A 20882-nucleotide genomic window follows, 5' to 3' on the forward strand; every position below is an offset into this window, starting at 1 on the left:
CAAAATCTCCCCAATGGTAAAGTAGAAATTAATTTCGAATATATACCCTATATTTTCCTTCGCCAACTTGGAATACACGGAATTTCTGGCGACAAGTACAAAGCATCACCAATCGTTTTACTTCATCGTGAATCTTGTCAGTGTCGTTATACGTTCTGCGTTCCTCCCAGTCTGGTCTTAGAGCCGCGATGAATTCCTTCCAATCTATCAATCCTTCACCGTGGCGATCGAACAAATCTGCGACCGCTCCCATTTCTAACCGTGAAGTCTCGAATTCTTTGCGAATAAATCATACTCATGATGGTATATTTTGTTATCAAAAAAATTTAACAAGTTAAAAAAAGGAACTCACTGGTGTTCATGATTCCTTGAATGAAGTCCTCGCGTGGAATCAGTCCGTCGTTATTCTTATCCATTTTCCTGAAGAGATCTGTTAATCTGGACTTTTTGTGGTTCATGAATTTCAGGAACTGTAATGGGACAATTTTAGTGGTCGGATTACAAACGAAAGACGAGTCAATATTAATGATTCTTTCTTGTATACTCACTCTCTTGCGCCAATCTTCCCAGCTGAAGTTTGCGACACGGTCCAGTTCTTGGATATAATTATACTTATCCTGTAAACGACGTTGACGTTCCCACGCCAACATCCAAACGTGTCTCCACCTGTCCCACAGCAGTTTTACTCTCGGACTACGGAATTCCGGTTCGGCACCTTTGCTATATGGACCAAAAAATTACGTCAATACCTCCGTTCCTCGTCGCGAATTAAATAAACAAAGCATGTAAGGCAAAGGAAGCCGATGAACGATAAAATATGTAAATCACCAGAAACGACCTCCACAATGATTATTCAAAACTTAACAGATAAAAAAAGCACGAATAAGAGAAGATGGAGAAGGAAAGAAAAGAAATGAAATAATCTATGAAGGAGAATTGTTCATCCATAACACGACCGACGCGATCGATTAAACTGCAAAAGATAAATAGAAAGATAAATGGAAAAGTGTGTTAGGGGTTTAAAGCAAAGCACGGATGATTAGGAAGAATCGAAGTAACGGTAGGTGTGACGAACCTTCCTTTGGGTGGGAACCGTGGGCCGATGTGCGGCAACGAATCGGGCGTTCTCTCACGGCCTGGGCTGGCTCGGCTAAACAGGAACATGCGTCACATCACTTGACATTTCTCTACCCAATACTGGCAGAACTCGCGTTTTCGTGCACCGATCGCTCAAACCCATGTCAACGATCGATCGTCGAGTTTCCTTGTGTGACGAGCAAACGAAGGAAAAAGGAAGGGAGGAAGGAGGATAGGCCACGTAGAATGCTATTCAAGCATTACTTGTGTATAAAAGAAAAAATATTTAATATTCATTTGACAATAATGTTTATAGATAAAGCGGCCTATTCTCCGTACGTGTAAAGTGAACGCCTTGGATGCGCTTCGAGTGTCCGTACTCGTTTTTTCAGACTCAGAAGTACTCTATCACATACCATGCTGCTACTTCGAAATGAACCGATCAGAGACCTCGACAACCCGTTTTATTCGTGAACGCACCTTTCTGTCGAAACCACCAGCTGTCCTCGTAGACGTCCGTACTTAATCATTATCAAAAATCGTTTACGTAGACAAAGAAAAAAGTAAAAAAAAAAACAAAACAAAAAATAAATAAATATAACTAGAAGAGTAGAGTATCAAACGCAACACATGCACGGGCAAGTGTAATTTCCAAAGGACAAAGCGCAAACGAAAACGAACAAAAAACGTTTCAGTTACTTAAATCAATATCGAGAAGCACATAGGCGAATCTCGTTTACTTTCTCTACCTCAAACAAACGACGAATTTTGACGAGCGCGATCTTCGGCGATCTTGACATTTGAACTCACTAAAAAAAAATTGGGACCGAAGACAAAAGATAAATAAAAAGTAACATGAACGTACGTTGGGGCAGGTGACTTAGCCTTCGTTATCTTCATCGTATCTTTCGCAGATTTGATCTGTCTGGCTTTGCAGACGCGGTCAACTTCATTCTGTCTTCGACTGGTGTTCTCCATAAATTCTCTGTGATCCACAATCAACATTTCTAAAGTAGCTTTATCGTCTGGTAGAGGCTCAGCTTCAAGAGCGTTGAGAGTGTTCTCCAAACCTTCTAACCACGACAGTAGTTCTTCCAGAAGATTGTCGAGGTCCTGAAGAATGAATAAAACAATAAATAAAGTTCACAAATTTATAAAAGAAATCAATACGTATTTCTAAGCGTCAATAAAAAGATTAATACCTGAAGTCCTCGCATATGATTCTCCAATCTTTGATTCCTTTGTTGGGCCCAGGTGGAAACCTCCTCCCATCTGGACTGAATGATCGTGATCCAGTGTTTGATAACCAAAGCTCCATCAGGGTGTGCCTTTGCAAGAATCACGTGAGCCAGCTCCAAAGTTTGATCTTTTTCAATTTCCTTGGTGCTTAATTCACGCAAGAACTTTTCGTGTTCCATCAACTGATTCCTGCTCTCCTGTTCGTCTTCCGGTAACTGTCCAGCGAATCTCAGCTTCATCTCAGCATCACTCAGCCACTCCAGAAGTACGTGAACTGCTTTGTGAAGGCGTTCAGCCTCTCTGAGGGCTTCTTGGAGTCGTTCAGTCTTATCAGAGGACAACTTGGTTACCGTGTCCCAAAGATTATTTATTTCAGCAAGCTGTGATCCTATAGCAGATGCATCATCAGGTGTCGCCTTAGCAAGAAGCTCGCGACCCGTTTTGATTACAGATTCCATCTGAGAGACTCTGGATTCGAGATCCTTCTCGAAGGTCTTATGTTGTTCAACCAAATTCATTACAGTGTCAAGGTCGCCATAAAGTGGACCGGTGTCCGCCAGCTGCTTCTCAGACTTACTAAGCCATTCCAGCAACGCCTGAATAGCGTCCTTGAATTGTCCCGAGAACAACAATGCTTCTTCGAGCTTCCTCTGTCTATCCACGCACTTACCACAAACAGTGGTCCACTTGTTCTTCAACTCATTCAAAAGTTCTTTCAGAGCAAATTCGTCGCTTTTAGGCGCTTTGTCTTTTAATGATTTTCCATTCTTCATAGTTGCGTCATAGGTACCCTGTTTGGCGCTGAGAGCTTTCTGCAATTCACGGTGCTTATTCAATCTAGCTTTGATTTTCTCTGGATCATTTCCTCCAAGGGCGCCATCACTGGCAACCTCGTCCAAAGTCTTCTCCGTTTCGTCGAGCCAGTTCATTATATTAGACCAAGCATCGTGGAATTCTCTGGCCTCTTTGTATCCGTGATCAAGAGCCCTGGTTCTCTCTGCAGATTTCGAAACTACTCTTTCCCATCTGTGTTGCACACTTATCAACAAGTTTTTGATTAGAATCACGTCCTGTTTCTGTGAAAAGTATTTCAAATGCGTGCCCTTCTTATCGAGGTTCAGCATAGTCTCACGATGAACTCCAACGTCCTTCTGGAACGCTTTGTGTTCCTCTATCTGTCCGAGGATAGTTTCCATTACCCTCGACACAGGTTTCAGATTCGTCAGAATCTTCTCTGCGTTGGTTAACCAATCGACAAACGATTGGAGTGCATCGTGAAACTCTGTAGCCTCTTTCAGAGCGATCTCAAGCTTGATCTTTTTATCACTCGCGCGAGCAGTCACATTATCCCATCGTTGTTTCAAAGTCCTCAAGTTGTGATTCAGACCACCGGCACTAGTAGAATCGGCACGCTTCAAGTATGCTTGTCCTTGTTGAAGAACCGATTCGACTTTTAAACGATTTTGTTCCAATTCGTTGTACACTTCCATAAAGCGTTCTAACTGTTCTGAAGCCGTTTCCGGCAATCCTCCAACAGGTTTCGAAGCTACTATGGTATTGTCCACATCACCCAGCCAAGACAAAAGGTCCTGTATTTCCGCCGTGAAGGTTTGTGCTTCTCTGAGCGCATCTTCCAGTTCTCGTTGACGATCAGCAGCACGTTGCAACAAATCGCGCCAACGACGATTCAAAGTACCTAATTTCTCAGCAGTCGTCGAAGCTTCGGCTGTTCCCTTTCCATCCTCTATTAACTGTCTTCCAGCGTCGTTCAGAGTGTCCACGCTGGTCTGATGGGCTTGAATATCATTCACAAGTACTTTCAGTTTAGCTAATTCCACTTCGATCACTTGAGGATCGCCGGCCACGGCCTTCAAGTTGTCCAAAGTGTCGTCCGTCTTCTCGATCCATACCAGCAACTCGTCTAGAGCGTGCTGGAATTGCCCTAGACGTAGTAACGCGTTCTCCAAGAGCCTTTGCCTCTCCACGAGGCCTCGAAGCAGTCCGTCCCACCGTCTGTTAACGGCACCAAGCGGTTCTTTGATGGCTGCAGCTTGTTCCGAAGACGTTCTCTCTGTCAGTTCGGCAGCTTGTCTGAAATTGCACGAGAAAAACTTGCGTGATTTACGTAGATCGTTGATCGAAAACTGTACGCGTCAATGTGAGAAAGCATACACCATAGGAATGCTTATCAAGGATGCCGACCTTTGTTTAAACTCGTACGTTTAGAATCGATGTTTAGTCATAATGAACACAGGGTCGACGAATTCTACGGGAAAGGAGCGATACAAAATTATTGTAAGGAATTACTCTTTTGACGTCGACAAGTTCTTTTGCCCTTCATATTATTCGATTACCATAAATATGTTACACATTGCCTTGAATGCCTTTAATATCGTATGACATCATTAGAATCACATAATAAACGTATTACACAAATTGTCTTGTCTAGAATATTTATTTAACCCGGAAGTCGTCAATAGAGTTACTCCGTGGCATCATCTGAAAGGAAATCCGCGACTCATTCCTCCGTCGAGTCCACGGGCAAATACCTACGATATGGTATGTGTAAGTAGAACAGGCACGTCACGAGCCAGGCAACAGCCAAGGCAGACATGCAGGCAAGATACGTTCGTCGACCAAATACTGTTCGAACTCCAACCAACAGAGACAGTTAAGGATTCCAATCATTCGACTTCAGCTGGGGTATTACGATAATGTTACGGAATTATGAGATTAAAAGGGCTAAGGGGCGGAGCCATTTGGGTAACCTGGATCTATTACATACTCGAAGGTGTAATCGAGGTATAATATTTATATATATATATATATATATAAAAGATTGTAAGCCATGCTCTAACTACTGCTACAACACAGAGAGAGGTTGACTTGCCTTATCAGACTCCTATGCGTTCAGGAACCGGCGCGGAAAAACAAAAGTTGGATTAGAATCTCACTGCTTATACGTAGAGAGGCTTTCTTGCGTTATCGTACAAATGGAATATCGCACGGCGGGGTATCATAAATAGATTACTAGAGTAAATCTATGCGGAAAAAATGTTCGTGGGGAAACTCGCGAAATAGATTTTTCCTTGAGATCACGCATAAATTCAACAAATCGCAAAGGGGAAATCAAAAAGAAAGGAATCGTTTGTTACCTGTTTAGAGCTTCGACCTTGACCATGTGAGGATCTACTTCGGCTTTGAAATTGGCCAATTGTTTAATCTGTTTTTTAACTTCGTCGATGTCGCTTCCTAGCAGTCCCATACTGGAGAACTTGTCCTCGGCTTCTTGTAGGAACTCCAAAAGATTTTGCAAGGTCTCGTGGAACTCCATGGCCTTCTCCATAGCATCGATCAGATTTTCCTCTCTTCTGGCATATAGGGCAGTTACGTTATCCCAGGCTTGGTCCAAATCTTCGATATGCTTTCTAACATCTGGTTTGTCTGGTTCACCGCAAAGACCCATCAACTCGTGACCAGATGCTCGTACTTGCTCGACATCCGGTTTCGTTTGGTCGATTTCGTGCCTAATCTCCTGCAAGGCAACCTGTTGTTGTTGAATGGCAGCAGGTTGAGCTGCTGGTGGCGCCTGACCAGCAAGAGCATCCTGAAGCTCTCGCAGAGTCGACATCACGCCATTTAACTCAGACCAGAATTTTTCGGCGATCGCCAAAGCTTCGTCTAACGTTTGACCTCTGTCGGTCGTCGACTTTTGCACGTCGCTCCATAGTTTGTTCAATTTGTCCAGCTTCCGTTTGATGTCCTTTACGGCTGGATCAGCTCTGTTACCTGCCTTGCTGATCACGTCATCAGCCGCCCTCCTCACAGCCGCATAGGCCTCGGATCTTTGAGCCAATTCGTCGACCAAAGCGGAATTCTCTTCCATCTGATCTCTTAACCGACCAGGATGAGCGCTGATCGGTTCGGCACCATTTACTTGATCGGCAGTTGATGAGAGAGCACGCAGCATTCCTTCCAGCTTGTCGGAGAACTGAGAAGATTCCTGAAGTGCCTGTTCGAGAGTCTGCTGTCGACCACGAAGTTCTGCTCTGAGGGCTGCATATCGAGTGGTGTCTGCTTCCAATATGTCCTGTATCTTGATACCTTCTTCTTCGTTGCACAGCTTCAATAATGCTTCACCAGTTTTGTTCAGCTTCTCGACCAAAGGTTTGTGTTCGTTGATGCTCTGCACGAGGAACTCGTTCTTGTCCTGTTGGGCGGCTATTAGATCGGGTCTTAAAGCAGGCATAGGAAGCATTGCGACTTGTTGTTCAGCCTCCTCTAACCAGCTGACTAAATCAATGTGAGTGTCGCGTAAATGTTCAGCCAATGGCAAAGCTTGTTCCAGAGCACCGAGTCTATCCATTGAAAGACCGGAGACGATTTCCATGGTTTCTCGTAAGTCCTCCATATTTTCTCTGATCGTAGATTTGTCCTCGTATTGACCATTTTCACGGATCACCTTCTTTGCCGTGGATATCACATCCCTAACACGTCCTTTCTGGCTGGATATGTCATCGTTCAAGGCTTTATGCTCCTTCAATTGCACCCTGATGATCTCCGGTTCGCTGCTCGGTGGTTCTGCTTCCCTTAATTGATTATCCACTTCATGGAACCATTCTAGTAAATCGTCGATATCACCAATCACTTCAAGCGAACGTTGCTTACTCAGCTGAAGCCTCTCAGCCTTTCGTTGAATCTGCTCGGCAATGGCTGCGAATCTCCTGTTGTCTCTGGTGACTAGAGCTTCGATAGTCGCCGCCCCTTCACCCGGAGATAACTGAGACAACTGCGGTCCAACGGCGTTGATCTTGTCTAGAACTGGTCTATATTCCGATATCTCCATTTCTAATCTAATAATTTCATCCTCGCGAGGTTCGGCTGATTGCAGAGCCGATTCCGCAGCCTGCATCCAATCCATTAAACGATTATGATTATCATGGAATTGTTGCACCAATGGAAGAGACTCTTGCGCGTGCTTCAGCAAGTCGGAACCTCGACTAACCAAATCGTTAAATCGCCGTTGCAAAGAATCGAGTTTATCTTTCAATTGAAGCGCCTCGTCGCTCGAGATGTGTTTCATTAATTCCAATCCAGTATCGGTGGTACTGTCTACTTCCGTCTGTCGAGTCGAAACCTCTTCGGTCAAGTCAGCTAGGTCTTCCATTTGTTGAAGAAGCTTCTCCGTATGCACTGCCAGTACTCTGTATTTCGACAATCTGATTTCCATACCCTCCATCCAAGCCTGAAGTTCTTGATAGCTGAGTACCAGATGACGTAAACCCTGTCTCGAACGTTGAAGTAAGTTACCAAGAGATTCTGATCGTTCGACCAATGCAGCGTATCTATCAGCCGCATCCTGAAGTTTGTCAGCCAAAGCAGCGGCTTCATCTTCGCCTACCAGAGACATTAGTTGACTAGCAACCTCTGTAAGTTCACTGAATTCAGGTTTCTTTGACAGAATATCCTCGTGGAGGCCATCGTGTTCGGTAACGCGTTGCTGGATTTTTTCCTCGTCCGTTGGAACCAACTCCATATCTCTCACGCGTTTTTCGGTCTTGTCCAGCCAAGTTTGAAGTGGTATCAGTTTATCCTGGAACTGTTTCGCTACTCCCATCGCTTGTTCAAGTGCTTCCATTCTCTTAGCAGCGCTTTCTGTAAGATTATCAAATCTTGCCATCAAATCTTTCAGTTGTTTCTCGATCTTCTTCCGTTCCTTAGGCTCCGCCTCAGCCGCCACTTCTTGGCCCATGTTGTACGAAGAGGACATTGAGTTTTGCTGATCCATTAGCATCTTCTTCAGGAATTTTTGTTCTTGTAATTGAGCCTTGACTACGTTGTAATCCGACGATGGTGATTTCTGGTTGGATACCATTTCCTCTGTGTCCGTCAGCCATTTCTGGAGACCCTCCAGAGCCTCCTGGAACTTTTCAGAAAAAATGAAGATCACGTTTCGTCCGAGGCCTGCTAGGTAGCCTTACTGACGAATCCACTAGCCGATCCCGGACGAAATGCATCCTCTCTTCCTATTATATCTTTCTCTCTTTAATTACGGCGCCACACTTCTATCAAACGACATTACCACGATCGTCCTCATCGAGTAGATCTATCGTCGTAGCAGATTTAAAAATTTGAGCCGCGTACCGCTCGTTTAGAAGCTGTGTCGTGTGTCAAGGGCTGTAGATCGCTCTCGAAGGAGGACTTTCGCAGAATATGCTCATACAAAATGACAACGGAACGATTCAAAACGAAGGTTTAATTAGCGCGATTACCTCCGAGCGACTGAGTCAACTGTCTAGAGTTGGCAAAACGCCGATCGTCTCGTAAACTCGCAAAACGAGACACCCGCACGTGAAAAAGTCAAATTCTTTTTTTAGAAACGCGACCGATTGCTCTTTACAAGTGGAGAAACATACATTTGCGGTTAATGACACACGTCTTTTGACCCTTGTCTCATGCTAATTTGTCCTAAATACGCCATGCACACAACTCTATGCTAACTTGATGTCAACCTTCATAAAATCGGAGTAAGGTTAAAGCATCGTGTAATCGTCGAATATCGTGCATATAATTCGGTCGATTTCATACACATGATGTGGAGAAAAAACTTTTTATTCCTTTCTCTGTTTCCATCGCAACTCCAATCATCATAATTGTCGAGCGTCCCAGTTTTCCTTAACGGTTAGCAATTAGCATAGTGGATTAAGTACGATGGTGTATTAAAATGAAAAATGACAGACCCGGTTGAAAACATACAACCATCAACAATTTGAAACGTGTCATCATCACGATAGCGTAATAAACGAATGTTGATTAGCACCAGTTGTGCAAGGAAAATTATCGTGCCTCGCGGTAATATACGCTCGTGTATCGATCCCACGCGGAAGCGGCGGGAAGGATGAATCTTTGTCGCTGGTTGCGTATTATTCCATTTGAGAACCAGTTTGTTATGCGTGAGTACCGCTCGTAGGCGGACTTGAGAATATTGGAGAAGGACGAAGACTCGGTCACAGCCAATTTTGTGCATGTTGACAATTAAGACGGTCGAGCAATTAGCATTTTGCGGGTCGTGTATGCCCCCTGGCAAGGACTTTACCATGATCTAACTACAGCCGCGAGGCGCGTGTAATTCGTTCCAGATTGAATATTTGTTCATCATTACACGCAAGAATAAAGACCATAAATATCATACATAATCGAATTGTTATTCTATTTCTTATCTTAACCTTTTGCATTTCAGTTGCTTGACGAAGCGTGATAAACATTAAAATGTTATCTACAGATTGCATTATCCTATGTAACTGGAGCGTTTAATGACGCGTTGAAGGCTAAACGATTATAAATGGCGCCATTTCCGTAAATACATTCCTGGGAAAATCGCGTAATTTGCAAGGCGTATAAGACAAGATATAGAATGTGGAATGTTAATCAATCTTCCGATGACATGAACGCGCAGGAAGCAAGGACAGAAAGAGAGGAAATATCTTACCTGTTGAGATGTCTCCTCGGTTTGTTGCGCTGCCAGCTGTGTAACCCGTTCCTGAAGGAGATCCACGAGCGTGGTGTACCTCTTGTTCAGAGTATCTAGATCACGAGCGACGTCGTCAACCGTTGAGACGAACTCTCGTCGCGGTTTTTTCACCGAAGCATCCAAAGACGGGCAGATATCTTCCAGCTGTTCCGTGAACGCTCGAAGCCTTTGTCCGTAGATCTAAGGGTTTTGGTTAGCCCGTTACGGTTAGTGCATAGAATTAGATTATCGCATGTGCGTCTCTCTATTCCCTTTCTATTCCCTTAGCTACCCCTACTACCATCATATCTTACGGGACCTTAAAGCAAGCTGACCGCATGCAAGAAATGTATATAAGAATTTGAAAAAGCTACGTACTATGAAGATAGGCATACCTCAAGGATCGTGAATTAAGAACAACGAAATTACCTTCTTCTACTTTTCATACTGTAGAAAATTTACGAGATGTCATGTAACATGAACAACTGATAATGAAGGAAAGGTGCACAAAGTGAGGAACAACACGGAACAGGAAACATTTGAATCTGAGCGTAGAATGTTCGAACTTGAGTGCAAATATACTCAAAGCGGAGACTAAAATAAAGAAATACATTTCTGATTCGATCGAAGGAACAATCGCTTCCTATTCGCATTCGCAAAGCCACCAAAAGCAAAGTATATTTTGCCATTAGCACGTTATCATCAGCTAAGCCTGTAATAGTATTTACGGCGTCTATAGCGGAAAGGAAATTAAAGCAATTTTTTGTGCGACAAAAGCAAGAGAAATATAGGCTCGCGACTTTATTAATCCCTGAAAATAACTGAGATCTCGAAATGTCTGTTCGTCGTCATGAACAGATTGCAATTAACACTGGGCTGCGATTTACAGTTTATCCAGTAGGCATACAGTCGACAATGACGACAATAGCGGTCGCTTCTCCTAATGATTTGCAGTTTGATGACAGCTCGTGACAGATGTCCCGATGATCGAGGCTCCACGACGGTAAACACATTTTTATGTAGAGCTTCATGTAGCTTCATGTAGCAGTCGTCGGGACGGACAAAGAAGGTAATCGAAAGGAGAGCGCAACGTGGGATCGCGACGCAAGACAATCGCGCAACGTGTTCTTCTAGAGAAGACTAACACGTACAAAGGACTCACGCAATATCCCATTCACGCAAGCGTTCATACCGTAAGCTAACAGGCTACCTAAAGGCTACCTAATACTAGCAAAGCCTACCTAGGGGTTGCGAATATATCCATTCGCAATCATGTCGCTTGTCATCTTACCTTTCCTTCACGAATCAATCGACTGCCCGTCACATTTACTGCTTCGATCGCCGGCGCTCGTTCTACCACCTTGTTCAATAGATTCTAAAGGGAAACAGAATGTGAAAGAAAGCGTGTATAAAATATACAGGCCGGGAATAATCGAGTACGATTCATCAGAATCCTTATACGTTACCTTCGCATTTTCCACCTCGAGTTTTTCGTACGATTCGTCAATGAAGTCCACCTCGTTACGGTAGGCATGTTCTAATTGTTGAGCTAGGCCATAGGCTGCTTCCGCGCTGCGAACTCTTTCAACCAACTGAGCACAGAGATTGGTCCATCTGGAGTTTAGTTTGTTCACTTCATCGTCTAAGCGATCCATATCAGAATGAGAGCCACGATGACTTGGCCTCGACTTTTCAACAACATGTCTTGCGTTCTGCGTATCTTCGTTCAGTTTATCCATTGCAGTTTGCTGTTGAGAGATGGCATTTTGAAGCACCATCAGATCTTCTAGTACATTCTGTAATCCCTTCAGATCCGGTGGCAACTCGTCGAACGATGCCAATTTCACTTCCAATTCGGATACCGAGGTTGTATTCTCCTCAAGACTAGAAAGCACGATCTCAACACACTTTAGCCGCTCGATGTACAGATTACTGGAGTTCCAAATATTTGTCCATTTGGTGGTAACAGCGTCGAGCTTGTTTCTCATGGCTGGAGTCTTCAAAGTAATACCACGGAAAGTTTGCTGAACTTTATCTAGATCTGGCGTTTGACGTTTGAGAGTTTGCTCAAAATCTTTGTGTTGCAGAACCAAATGTTCTAAGCTGTCGATGTCTCTCGGCAATGGTGCAGCTATGCGAGTGTTCAGAACTCTCTCTGCTTCGTCTAATGCTTCTTGAATGGCAGAAATCTGTTCGTTGAAAATACGTCCTGCGTTCTTTGACTCTTCCTCCGCTCTGGCACGTTTCTCCAGTTCATCGAACAATTTGTTCACTTCGGCCGTTTCTCGCTTCAGACGCCTCAACTGTGGATCAGCAGGGTCGCCCTCGGACAGGAGTTTCTCAGCATCCTCGTTCAAGGCTTTTCTGATAGCAGTTCTCTGATCCTGACCCATAGCCAAGAACTGCGGTAGATCCCAGCCTTTGACCACTTTGATGGTCGCGAAAATCATATTTTGTCGTAATCGAAGCTGTTTCCGTTGCCATAATCCAACACTTCGGTCATATTGTCGTCGCAATCTTTCCGCAGCATCGAGAGCATCCTTGTCAGGTGGCTGAAGAGCAAAGCAGACGCCTGGAACAGGGGACTCGACGCCTTCTTGATTCTTTACGCGCCATTTTATCCTACCAGAGTTGTCGTATAACGTACACTGTTCACCCTTCTCAATCGACATCTGAAACCAAGCAATTTACACGTTAAAGTAATATGACATAATGACATTGATAATGTAATGAACGACATAATGGTCATTCTACTTACATTGACTTGTTTGTAGCTGCAGACGCACGTAACTTGCATAGGCCGTGCCACAGGCTGTCGACGTTGCTTCATAGGAACCACGTCCTTCGCTTGATCAACCAGTTTCTGCACATGATCGCCGTAACTATTCAATTCTTCGCGTAGTTCTTGCATACCCTTCAATAAACGTTCACCCTCGTCCAAGGAGAATTCTGATTGGGAATAAATGGTGTTGAGCGACTCATCTCTCTTCGAGATCCACTGTTCAGCCTGTTGAACATCCCGGAAAAATTGTTGACTCTGTGCTGCGTGTTTCAGATGAACTTCTAGACAAAGAGTTAATTGGAGAAGCCAGGTCCATTGACTCTGCATAGCGGACATGTAAGCTTCGATGGTTTTCGCGGCGGGATGATGTTGAAGGACCAGAGCTTCGCCTCGATCTTGCACCGCGGAGAATTGAATCTCCCGCTTCTCTAGGTCGCTCATAAGGGACTGTAAAAAATAGACAATTTATACATTATGAATTCATAGATGGATTACAATAATCTACGCGTCTTTGGATGCGTGTAAATATTTATAAATTCGTCCATCATGCAGATTATCGTACACCATGATCACTTTAAATTATATTCTTCGTTACCTCTATACCAGATCCAAACGTACGCTTGCAGGACAAAAACAAGTATCAACGACTTTTACATTAGATTTGATGACCAATTAATTCAAGATGCTAGTATATAATTGTCATATAACCGCAAAAAAAAAACATTAAAACATAAATTACCTCGTAATACTGCTCAATACTTTGCACATTCAAATTCTTGTCACTCCAATCGCGTGTCACCTCCGTCTCCTCCTTAGAACTCAGCCAAACCAGTTCATTAGTCGCCGATTGTATAAAGTCATGTAGAGTGTCCAAATCGGAAAGTCTCTTATTCGAGGCCGCCAATAATTCAGTGTGAAGTTTTTGAAGAACAGTTAGATGTTGGCTGTACAATGTCAATTCCTCAGCGTGAAAGTGGCTCTTAGCCTGCACACATCTCTCCACTTTAGGATGGAACTGCTCGATATTCTTGTGTTCTCTTTGGTGAACCTCCAATTCGTTCTGCACGCTAGGTAAATCGGAGCCATAGTCTGCATCCTGGAGCTGTTTGATCTTCGCCTTACACCAGTCGATGCAGTCGTGTAACGCACGGAAATGTGGATTGGTGTCGACCAATCGGGTCTCATGGACGGTAGTACGGTGTTTCGTAACGACGCGTTCTTCTACCGGGAAAGATACGGCCGACAGCGGCTGTACCAAACGTTTATGAAGAAGAGATCGCAGGGCGACCCACCGTTGATGTAGCTTCTGAACTCTGTAACATGGATAATTCTGTGACTTTTCCGCAAACGAATATGGAGGAAACAGAAAATGATACCGAGAGAGCTACCTTTTGCGAAGTTCGGCCGCCTGACTGTATCGCCCCTCGGTAAGTGTATGCACGTCCGGAAAAATATTTTGGATCTGGACCTCGGTGTTACGAATATCCTGTTCCAAAAGATCCACCGCATGTTTCGCTTCCAGAGGATGAAGTCGATCGAGACGCCTGGCTTCGTCCTCCACTCGTCTCTCGAGCTCCTCCAATCGATTGTCGGTCGCCTTCATCTCTCTGTGCACTTTCTCTGCTAGTCGTTGCAGTCGTTCGAGTCTGAGAAACAGATATAAGCTCGAGCTTGGAACGAAACAAATCGTTGATGCGAATAATCTCGCTACTTAAGGAAGGGATAGATCTTACCGTTTAATTTCGTCGATTATCGCCTGTTCTCTTTCCTGATGCAGCATCATCAATCTATTCCAATTTTCTTCAATAACCTCGATACGCAAGTGAGGTTCGATGTCTACCTCACCGACCGCTTCGAAGTACTTTTGCAAATCCCTGAAGATGTAAGAAAGTCGTTGCTTGTCTCTGTATCTGGGCGGTACTTCCTCATTCTTGAATTTCGTGCTGCCGGCCGCCAAATTTTTCATTTCTATCAAGGTCGGCGGGAAGACACGTTCCTGCATCAGGCACATCTTTTCACGGATCCACATGTGGAGGGAACTAGCTAGCTCTCTATATTCCTCTGAGCGCCTCTGGTCCTCGGCATCGTACAACGGGTGAATCGTTGGCGGCTCCGGGAACACGTCGTAGAGCGAAGAGATGTACGTTATCAAGGACTTCTCATCCGGTTCAGGAGTGTCCACATCTGTAACACGAAATACAAAACCTAAAGCACTTGCATATCACGTAAATCTTTACGCTTCCCTTGCTCTCCTTTCCAAAAAGAATCGCTCGGCCGTTTTATCGTGCAAAAGGGAAAAAGCAGAGGGTAAAAGAGAACGTCACGGTTCGAGCGTCGACCGGAAGCGGTGGTAGACATCGGTGACGGCCTCGAGCATTCCCGACCATAGGAGAAAACATAAGAAAAAAGAGAACGTTGAGGAGAAAATGCGCGTATAAAGTGGCAAGAGAGGAAACTCGCCAAAAAGGAAAAATCTGCTTATCGAGCATCTAAAATAGGATTTAAAATGTGGATCTTTACCTTCAGGATCGAGAAGCCTCGTAACGCCATACTCGCGCTCCGCGACGTAGAAGACCCGATCGAGCCGCTCTCGTGGTTGACTAGCACGAGCACCTTTCCAATCGACCAGATCTGGTCTGTTTCGATGGATTAATGCGCTGAAAGCTAGCCCGTCCCTCCACGATCCGGTAAAGTCCGTGACGCGCACTCCAGGATAACGCGCCGTCGATCGTCTGGCCCATCTCAGAAGAGCTTCACGGGCAGTCACGTTCGATTCCTGACCCACTACAATATCGGATATCTAGAGAAAAAGAAAAGGTCATAGTTCGTCAACAAACGGTGCTTGTATATTCACGAGAGTATATCAGGTTTATTTTCGTTTAGATCTAATTCTGGTGTCGTGCATCGACCTCGATGTCGCTTCCGCTTGGTTCGCCCTTCGACGTTCAATCGCACGATTCGAGCCCCGAAATGTTCGTCCTGCCCTTCTACTACACCCTGTTGTCACTAAACGTGAAAAGAAGCGCGAACCTAGGGACGAACGACGACGACGAACCTGTCCTTGCAATGCGTTACGCGAAAACGCGAAATTAAAATGGAGAGTCTCGCGTCGCGAACGCGAAACAAAATTGCCAAGATTACGCTTACCCGGACGGTTTTCGGCTTTGGCGAAGCCTGTCGACTCAAAGAGAAGGAGGAGGAGGAAGCAGCGGTCTCCTGCAAGTAGCCGGAGCTGGCACGTTTCGTCAGATCCTCGGCCACGCATCTTTCCTCGCCCCGTGTCAATGTGGTCGTTTTACGTACGATCCGGGTCACGATACGTTTCGTGCCGTTTTCGCCGCGTCTCGAAGTTTTCGTTGACTCGATCGACGATCCTAAATCGTAGCGTTATCAGTTTCGCTACGTAAACACACTGAAGCCCGCACGAAAATATTCCAACGAAGCTCCGACTAACCGGCGATGTTCAAACGAGTTTCAGAGGCCTCCTCGTGCTCGTGATCAACCGGTTGATTCAAAATCGCGTCACGATCGACTCCGAGCTTGGCTACGTTCCAACTTAGCACCATCTAAGCTGATCGTGCCGTGACTTCTAGACCCTTAAACGAGTCGATCACGATCAACTAACGAGGAAATATCTTATCAAAGCATTCGAGCCTCGAAACTCGTAGCCAGGTTACTCGTCGAACTTGCCGTTTTGTCGGAGTTCCTACCTAGAACCTCGGTCGAGAGTCTTCTCTTGGTGTAAATCGCTCTTAAGTCATCAGTGACGGGTGTCGCAGTAGACGGAGCAGGCGAGGCGACGTTCTCGCGAGCGTCATCCTCTCTGGTGCCTTGCACGAACAGTCTGCCACCTTTGCTAAACCGATATATCGACATTGTGAATCGGTACAAAATTGTATCCACGGGGATCTCTCGTCTCTCTTCTGGCGGCCGTCGAAAGGACCGAGTTGCTCCAAGAAACTAACATCGACCTCCAGGAATAGAGGCAAGGCACGTACGGCTACTCATTCGTAGCCTTATCCGGCGTCTCGGTCTCTCTAAGCTTATACCGCGCGCCGCCGCTCGTGAAAGCCGATTATCGAAAGTCGGCAGTCCGTCTATCACCGTTAGCCCGAGTTAGATACTCGACACGACTCGAAAAACAGTTATCGATTCGCGAATACGCGACCGATACGTATCTTCCCGATGGTCAGTTCAAAAAAGACCGAAGCGACTGATACGTGTGCGATTCAAACCGAACGAACGACTAGCGATCGTCTGAGAGCGCATCGAGTAGCTGCACCGAATTGCGATTCGTTTTTAGCACCAACGCTTCTTGAAAGTGGGGGAGCGATCGCGCCTACTCTTGGAGAAACCGCCTCGAGCGGGGAACTGTATTCACTGGACCAGAAGACAATGTCAACGTAGATCAGGACAAATAAAATACGATACCCTGTTGGCGGGGAGAATGATAGAGGAATCCGCCAAGTGGCGGAAGGGGAAAGTGCGAACAGAAGAGGGAATGATAACGCTGGAAGAATTAGTTAGTTATCGGAGGAGACACTCGACGGCAGGTACGGCCATCACCGCGCGTATCGCGAACAGACTGCCGCGCACTACAGGTAGCTCATCGAGACCGATCCCCACTTCGAGTTCTTTTCGTGCTTCTTTGCGCGCTCGTTCGTTCGTTCGCCCGTCCGCTCGCACGTTTCACCGGTAAGGTTTCGCGATGCGAATCGTCGCGCGTCCCTAGCCGCGACACGTGTCTACCGTTCGAGGCTTCGACGAACGTGTACCCTGGTCCGTTGTCGCGCGACCACGTTCCAACGATTTCGAGATTTTACGCCGAACGGTATTTACAACGAAAAGAACAGGATACACCGCGATTTACCGAACGAACGAACGACCGACCGACAGCGTGCCGTGCTGTATCCGGCTGCCGTCGCGAGAGTAGGCCAACGAAATGCGCGCAGGTGAGAGACGCCTCCGACATTCCCCCTCTTGATTCCCCACTCTCTTTTTCTTTCTCATCCTCTCTCCCTTTGTCGATGACTGCTCGTACTTGTTATACCATAGCCTACTCTTCATCCTGTTGCTCACCCCTACAATTCGAACGACGTCATCTATCTCGCTGTGTTCCCGCGACGCCCCCCTAAAATCCATGCTTGTCCTCGTGCACGTCGTCGTTGCGGTCATATGGTTGTTATTTGTGCATAACCGGTGCAAGATCGCGCATGCGCCCGCGTTATATCGGCCGAGTCATCGGGGAACATGCTGTTGCAACGAGGCGAAACGCGTCGGGAACACACCGGACGCCCCACTTCGCCGCGACGCGACGCTTCGTTTGCCGTTCGTCGCGCATCGTGTCCTTCCTCCTTTTCCTTTTCCAGAGATTTTTACGATTCACCGTGGCACAGTAACACTCCGTAAGCGCCGCCTTCGGAACCTCGTCGATGTTCCGAGCTGACGTTCGCTCGCATTATGTCGCAGACTTACCTAATTCGTTGCGCGGCTCCCTCAGTTTCAATTAATAATACGCGTCAACTCCGTTTGAAGGACATGGGGAGGTACGCGAGGAAACGAAAACAATGCCTAAATAAGCAACGTCGAGTTGAGACAAGCGAAAAATAGGACGCGGCGTCGCGTCCCTGAACGTTGTGAACGCGAACGAGAGAAAAAAAAAAGGAACGGAAAACAGTCAAGAGAGACTCGAGGCGCGCGGTTTGCTCGAGACCGGACGTGACGTCATCGCGCCCGCAACCGCCCGGCCCGAGCATTGGCTTCCGTTACAATGCCAGCCGCGTGAACCAATCGTTGCAAGATCCTCCGGGATCCTTGTAATTCTTCGCAATTTCCGCGATTACCGGTACTTCGCCTTCCGTAATACAATGGTAACGCGACTTGCTTCCTAGGAACAACACAAACTAAATGGACACGATCCTTCCAAAATAAAAAATTGTATACAAACTACTTTCAAACCAGCTGTGTTATTAGTCAACGAAGTTATTCCTAACTTAAATTCTCTTTAAGAAAATCGTTGTACAATGTCAAGGAAGGAATGCAAAGGGACGTGTATTTTACGAGGGCGCGAAAGTCGTCAAGATGCATGAAACGCGCTAAAAGGGAACGGTCGCTCACAGCCTGACCTTGGCCGGTGGCGTCATTCGCGTTTTTGTATTCGGTACTCGATCGAGCGATTCCGATTATCATAATTACAAGGTGGGCGGCTCGCGACCAGAGGAGACCACGAGAAACGCGCCAGGGCGCCGCGATACGACTGTTCGCAATCTGGTCACCTCCCACGTCCCGGAATACCACGCGATGCTTTTGACTGACAATCAACCTTCCGGCTTGCTGACTCGACGTACGCGTGGAACTACCATAAACGGACAGGTCTGTCGCGAGCGGAAGAATAGTCGTCACAGGCGGTTAGGATACATGACGCGGTTGTCGAGGAAAATGAATCTCGAAACGATTCGGCGGATCAGTGAGAGCTTCCGTGCGTAGGACGACGGCTGTTACAAGACTATCTGCGAGCGCCATCTGGCTTTTCGATCGGTTCACGCGGTCGATAAGAGATCGAGCCAACACTGGCTACTAAATATGTATCTAAATCTTTGATCCGGGTGTAATTATCGGAATATTTTTTTCGAACGAATCGATAAATGCTTTTCAGTTCCTTTTTTTTCGCAGAGGGAACCAACTACGACATAAAAATGTAGGGAACTTACCTTGCGACGCCAGCTCTGCGGCGCGAAACAGAACAAAAAATACACCATTAGATACAGATGCTGATCGGGAGGAGCCGATAGTTAGTAAGAATATATAAAGGGAATAGGCTTAAATTTCTCTTTCTTCCTCTCTCTCTCTCTGCGGCTACTTCTCCTTTCTCGAAGTACCGATTCGAGAGCGCGCGAGATAACGAGAAGTCGCGTATTCGTTGCATCGTTACGAAAACGAACACTATCTGTCTTTGTGCGGTCGCGTAATACGGTTATTCGAGCCGCGATCGATGTCTCGCCTTCGAGATTTTTTGCGCCCGTCCGCAGACGATCCGACGCGACGTCCAGTATCGGCCAACTCTTTTGGCGCCGACTCTCCTCACCGAATGACCCGACCATCGCACGTAATCGCGTTCCCGTTCTGTGGTGTGCAACGACGTGGCATGGCGTGCCGTCCTCGACGGCGCCAAACGTCGCCTGGAACGGCTCTCACTCTTTCTTTGCGCTTCCTCCGTCCGACTCGCTTTCGATCGGAACGAGAATCGCGAGAAAAACGAGAGTGGTCGGACATTCCTGCGCGATGATTCTCCTAACCGACCGTTTTCCCCTCGCGAGCATCGGTTTCTCGGAAGCGAAACTTTCGATCGGTATCGCTCCGCGACTCTTACGAAAAAACGTTTTCGTTGTTTGAAAGCGGGAACGGCTTGAACTTCGGCCAGAGCACGATCGAACAATGGGTATCATTATTCCTTCGATAATCGCGATTCGAAAGGGCGAACCAGGTGTCGAGACGTTCCTATTGAAACGTCCCGTTTTCTTAGGTGCTATCTCCAAACCCACTAGAGTATACTTGGCGGTGGTATATAATTTGTGATAAGCGTAATCGGTGATAATTTCAGGAAGATCCGAGCGTCCACTCACCTGGAAGTGAAGTATGATGGTCCATATCAAACCTAGAGTCAACTTTGGGTTTCCATCGACAATGTCTTCAGCACGAATATTAACGAGCTTGATCTTCTTGTAGCGCAAAAAGTCAAGAGCCATTTGTACGTTCTGCAGCATGTGGAAACGCATCCGACCTCTCTCTCGCGGCTAAAAAACGATAAATCGAATTAATCGTACATCAAATCCTATTATATGGCACATAATCACCGTAATTACGATTAACCCTCGATTGACAAGGTTCAAACGATGTTACCTAACTGCTGGCGTTTCAAGATATTATTTATTGCTTATAAACATGGTGACCTGTTTAAACGGATAGAGGATACAGATCATCTACCCCTGTAATCCAGGTCAAGTTAGTCCCAGCCCGACAGTTACGTAACGAGCATTTCACCCTGGAAACCTACGGGTTAAGCGGACCAGCGCCAATTGCGTCTGTGCCGCATAAAAGAGTATCACGGAAGGAAACAAAATTTGGAATACTTACAAGATGCTCGCCCGAGAGTACCTCCAGCAAGGAAATGAGGTTGTGCCCGTCCCGCAGGTCTTCGAACAGATCTCCGACATGTCTGCTGGCCTGCAACAACGATTTCACGCATCAGAGCACTGATAAATGACTTCCTTGTTC

General features: G+C 46.1%; 1 protein-coding gene across 27 annotated transcripts in view; it reads right to left on the bottom strand.

Moving 5' to 3' along the window:
* LOC117212263 (microtubule-actin cross-linking factor 1) overlaps positions 1-20882 on the bottom strand; it is a 52121-nt gene that overhangs the window by 10362 nt on the left and 20877 nt on the right. For 12 of the 27 annotated variants that reach the window (XM_033456910.1, XM_033456905.1, XM_033456908.1 and 9 more), the window contains 20 exons: positions 20742-20831; positions 20231-20401; positions 19319-19333; positions 15129-15408; positions 14342-14792; positions 13997-14254; positions 13348-13921; positions 13204-13227; positions 12585-13055; positions 11293-12498; positions 11118-11201; positions 9806-10027; positions 5472-8242; positions 5207-5218; positions 2280-4407; positions 1943-2190; positions 1076-1150; positions 549-720; positions 353-470; positions 47-276 (listed from right to left, as the gene is read on the bottom strand). In XM_033456910.1, the coding sequence (XP_033312801.1) occupies positions 47-276; positions 353-470; positions 549-720; positions 1076-1150; positions 1943-2190; positions 2280-4407; positions 5207-5218; positions 5472-8242; positions 9806-10027; positions 11118-11201; positions 11293-12498; positions 12585-13055; positions 13204-13227; positions 13348-13921; positions 13997-14254; positions 14342-14792; positions 15129-15408; positions 19319-19333; positions 20231-20401; positions 20742-20831 (9600 nt within the window). Of the gene's footprint in view, positions 1-46; positions 277-352; positions 471-548; positions 721-1075; positions 1151-1942; positions 2191-2279; positions 4408-5206; positions 5219-5471; positions 8243-9805; positions 10028-11117; positions 11202-11292; positions 12499-12584; positions 13056-13203; positions 13228-13347; positions 13922-13996; positions 14255-14341; positions 14793-15128; positions 15409-15755; positions 15983-16318; positions 17379-19318; positions 19334-20230; positions 20402-20741; positions 20832-20882 lie in introns of those variants that run through there. The other 15 variants (XM_033456907.1, XM_033456913.1, XM_033456915.1 and 12 more) reach the window with 8 other exon arrangements.

This window comes from Bombus bifarius, unplaced genomic scaffold (genome assembly GCF_011952205.1).
Source record: "Bombus bifarius isolate JDL3187 unplaced genomic scaffold, Bbif_JDL3187 scf7180000008288, whole genome shotgun sequence".
Lineage (NCBI taxonomy): Eukaryota > Metazoa > Arthropoda > Insecta > Hymenoptera > Apidae > Bombus > Bombus bifarius.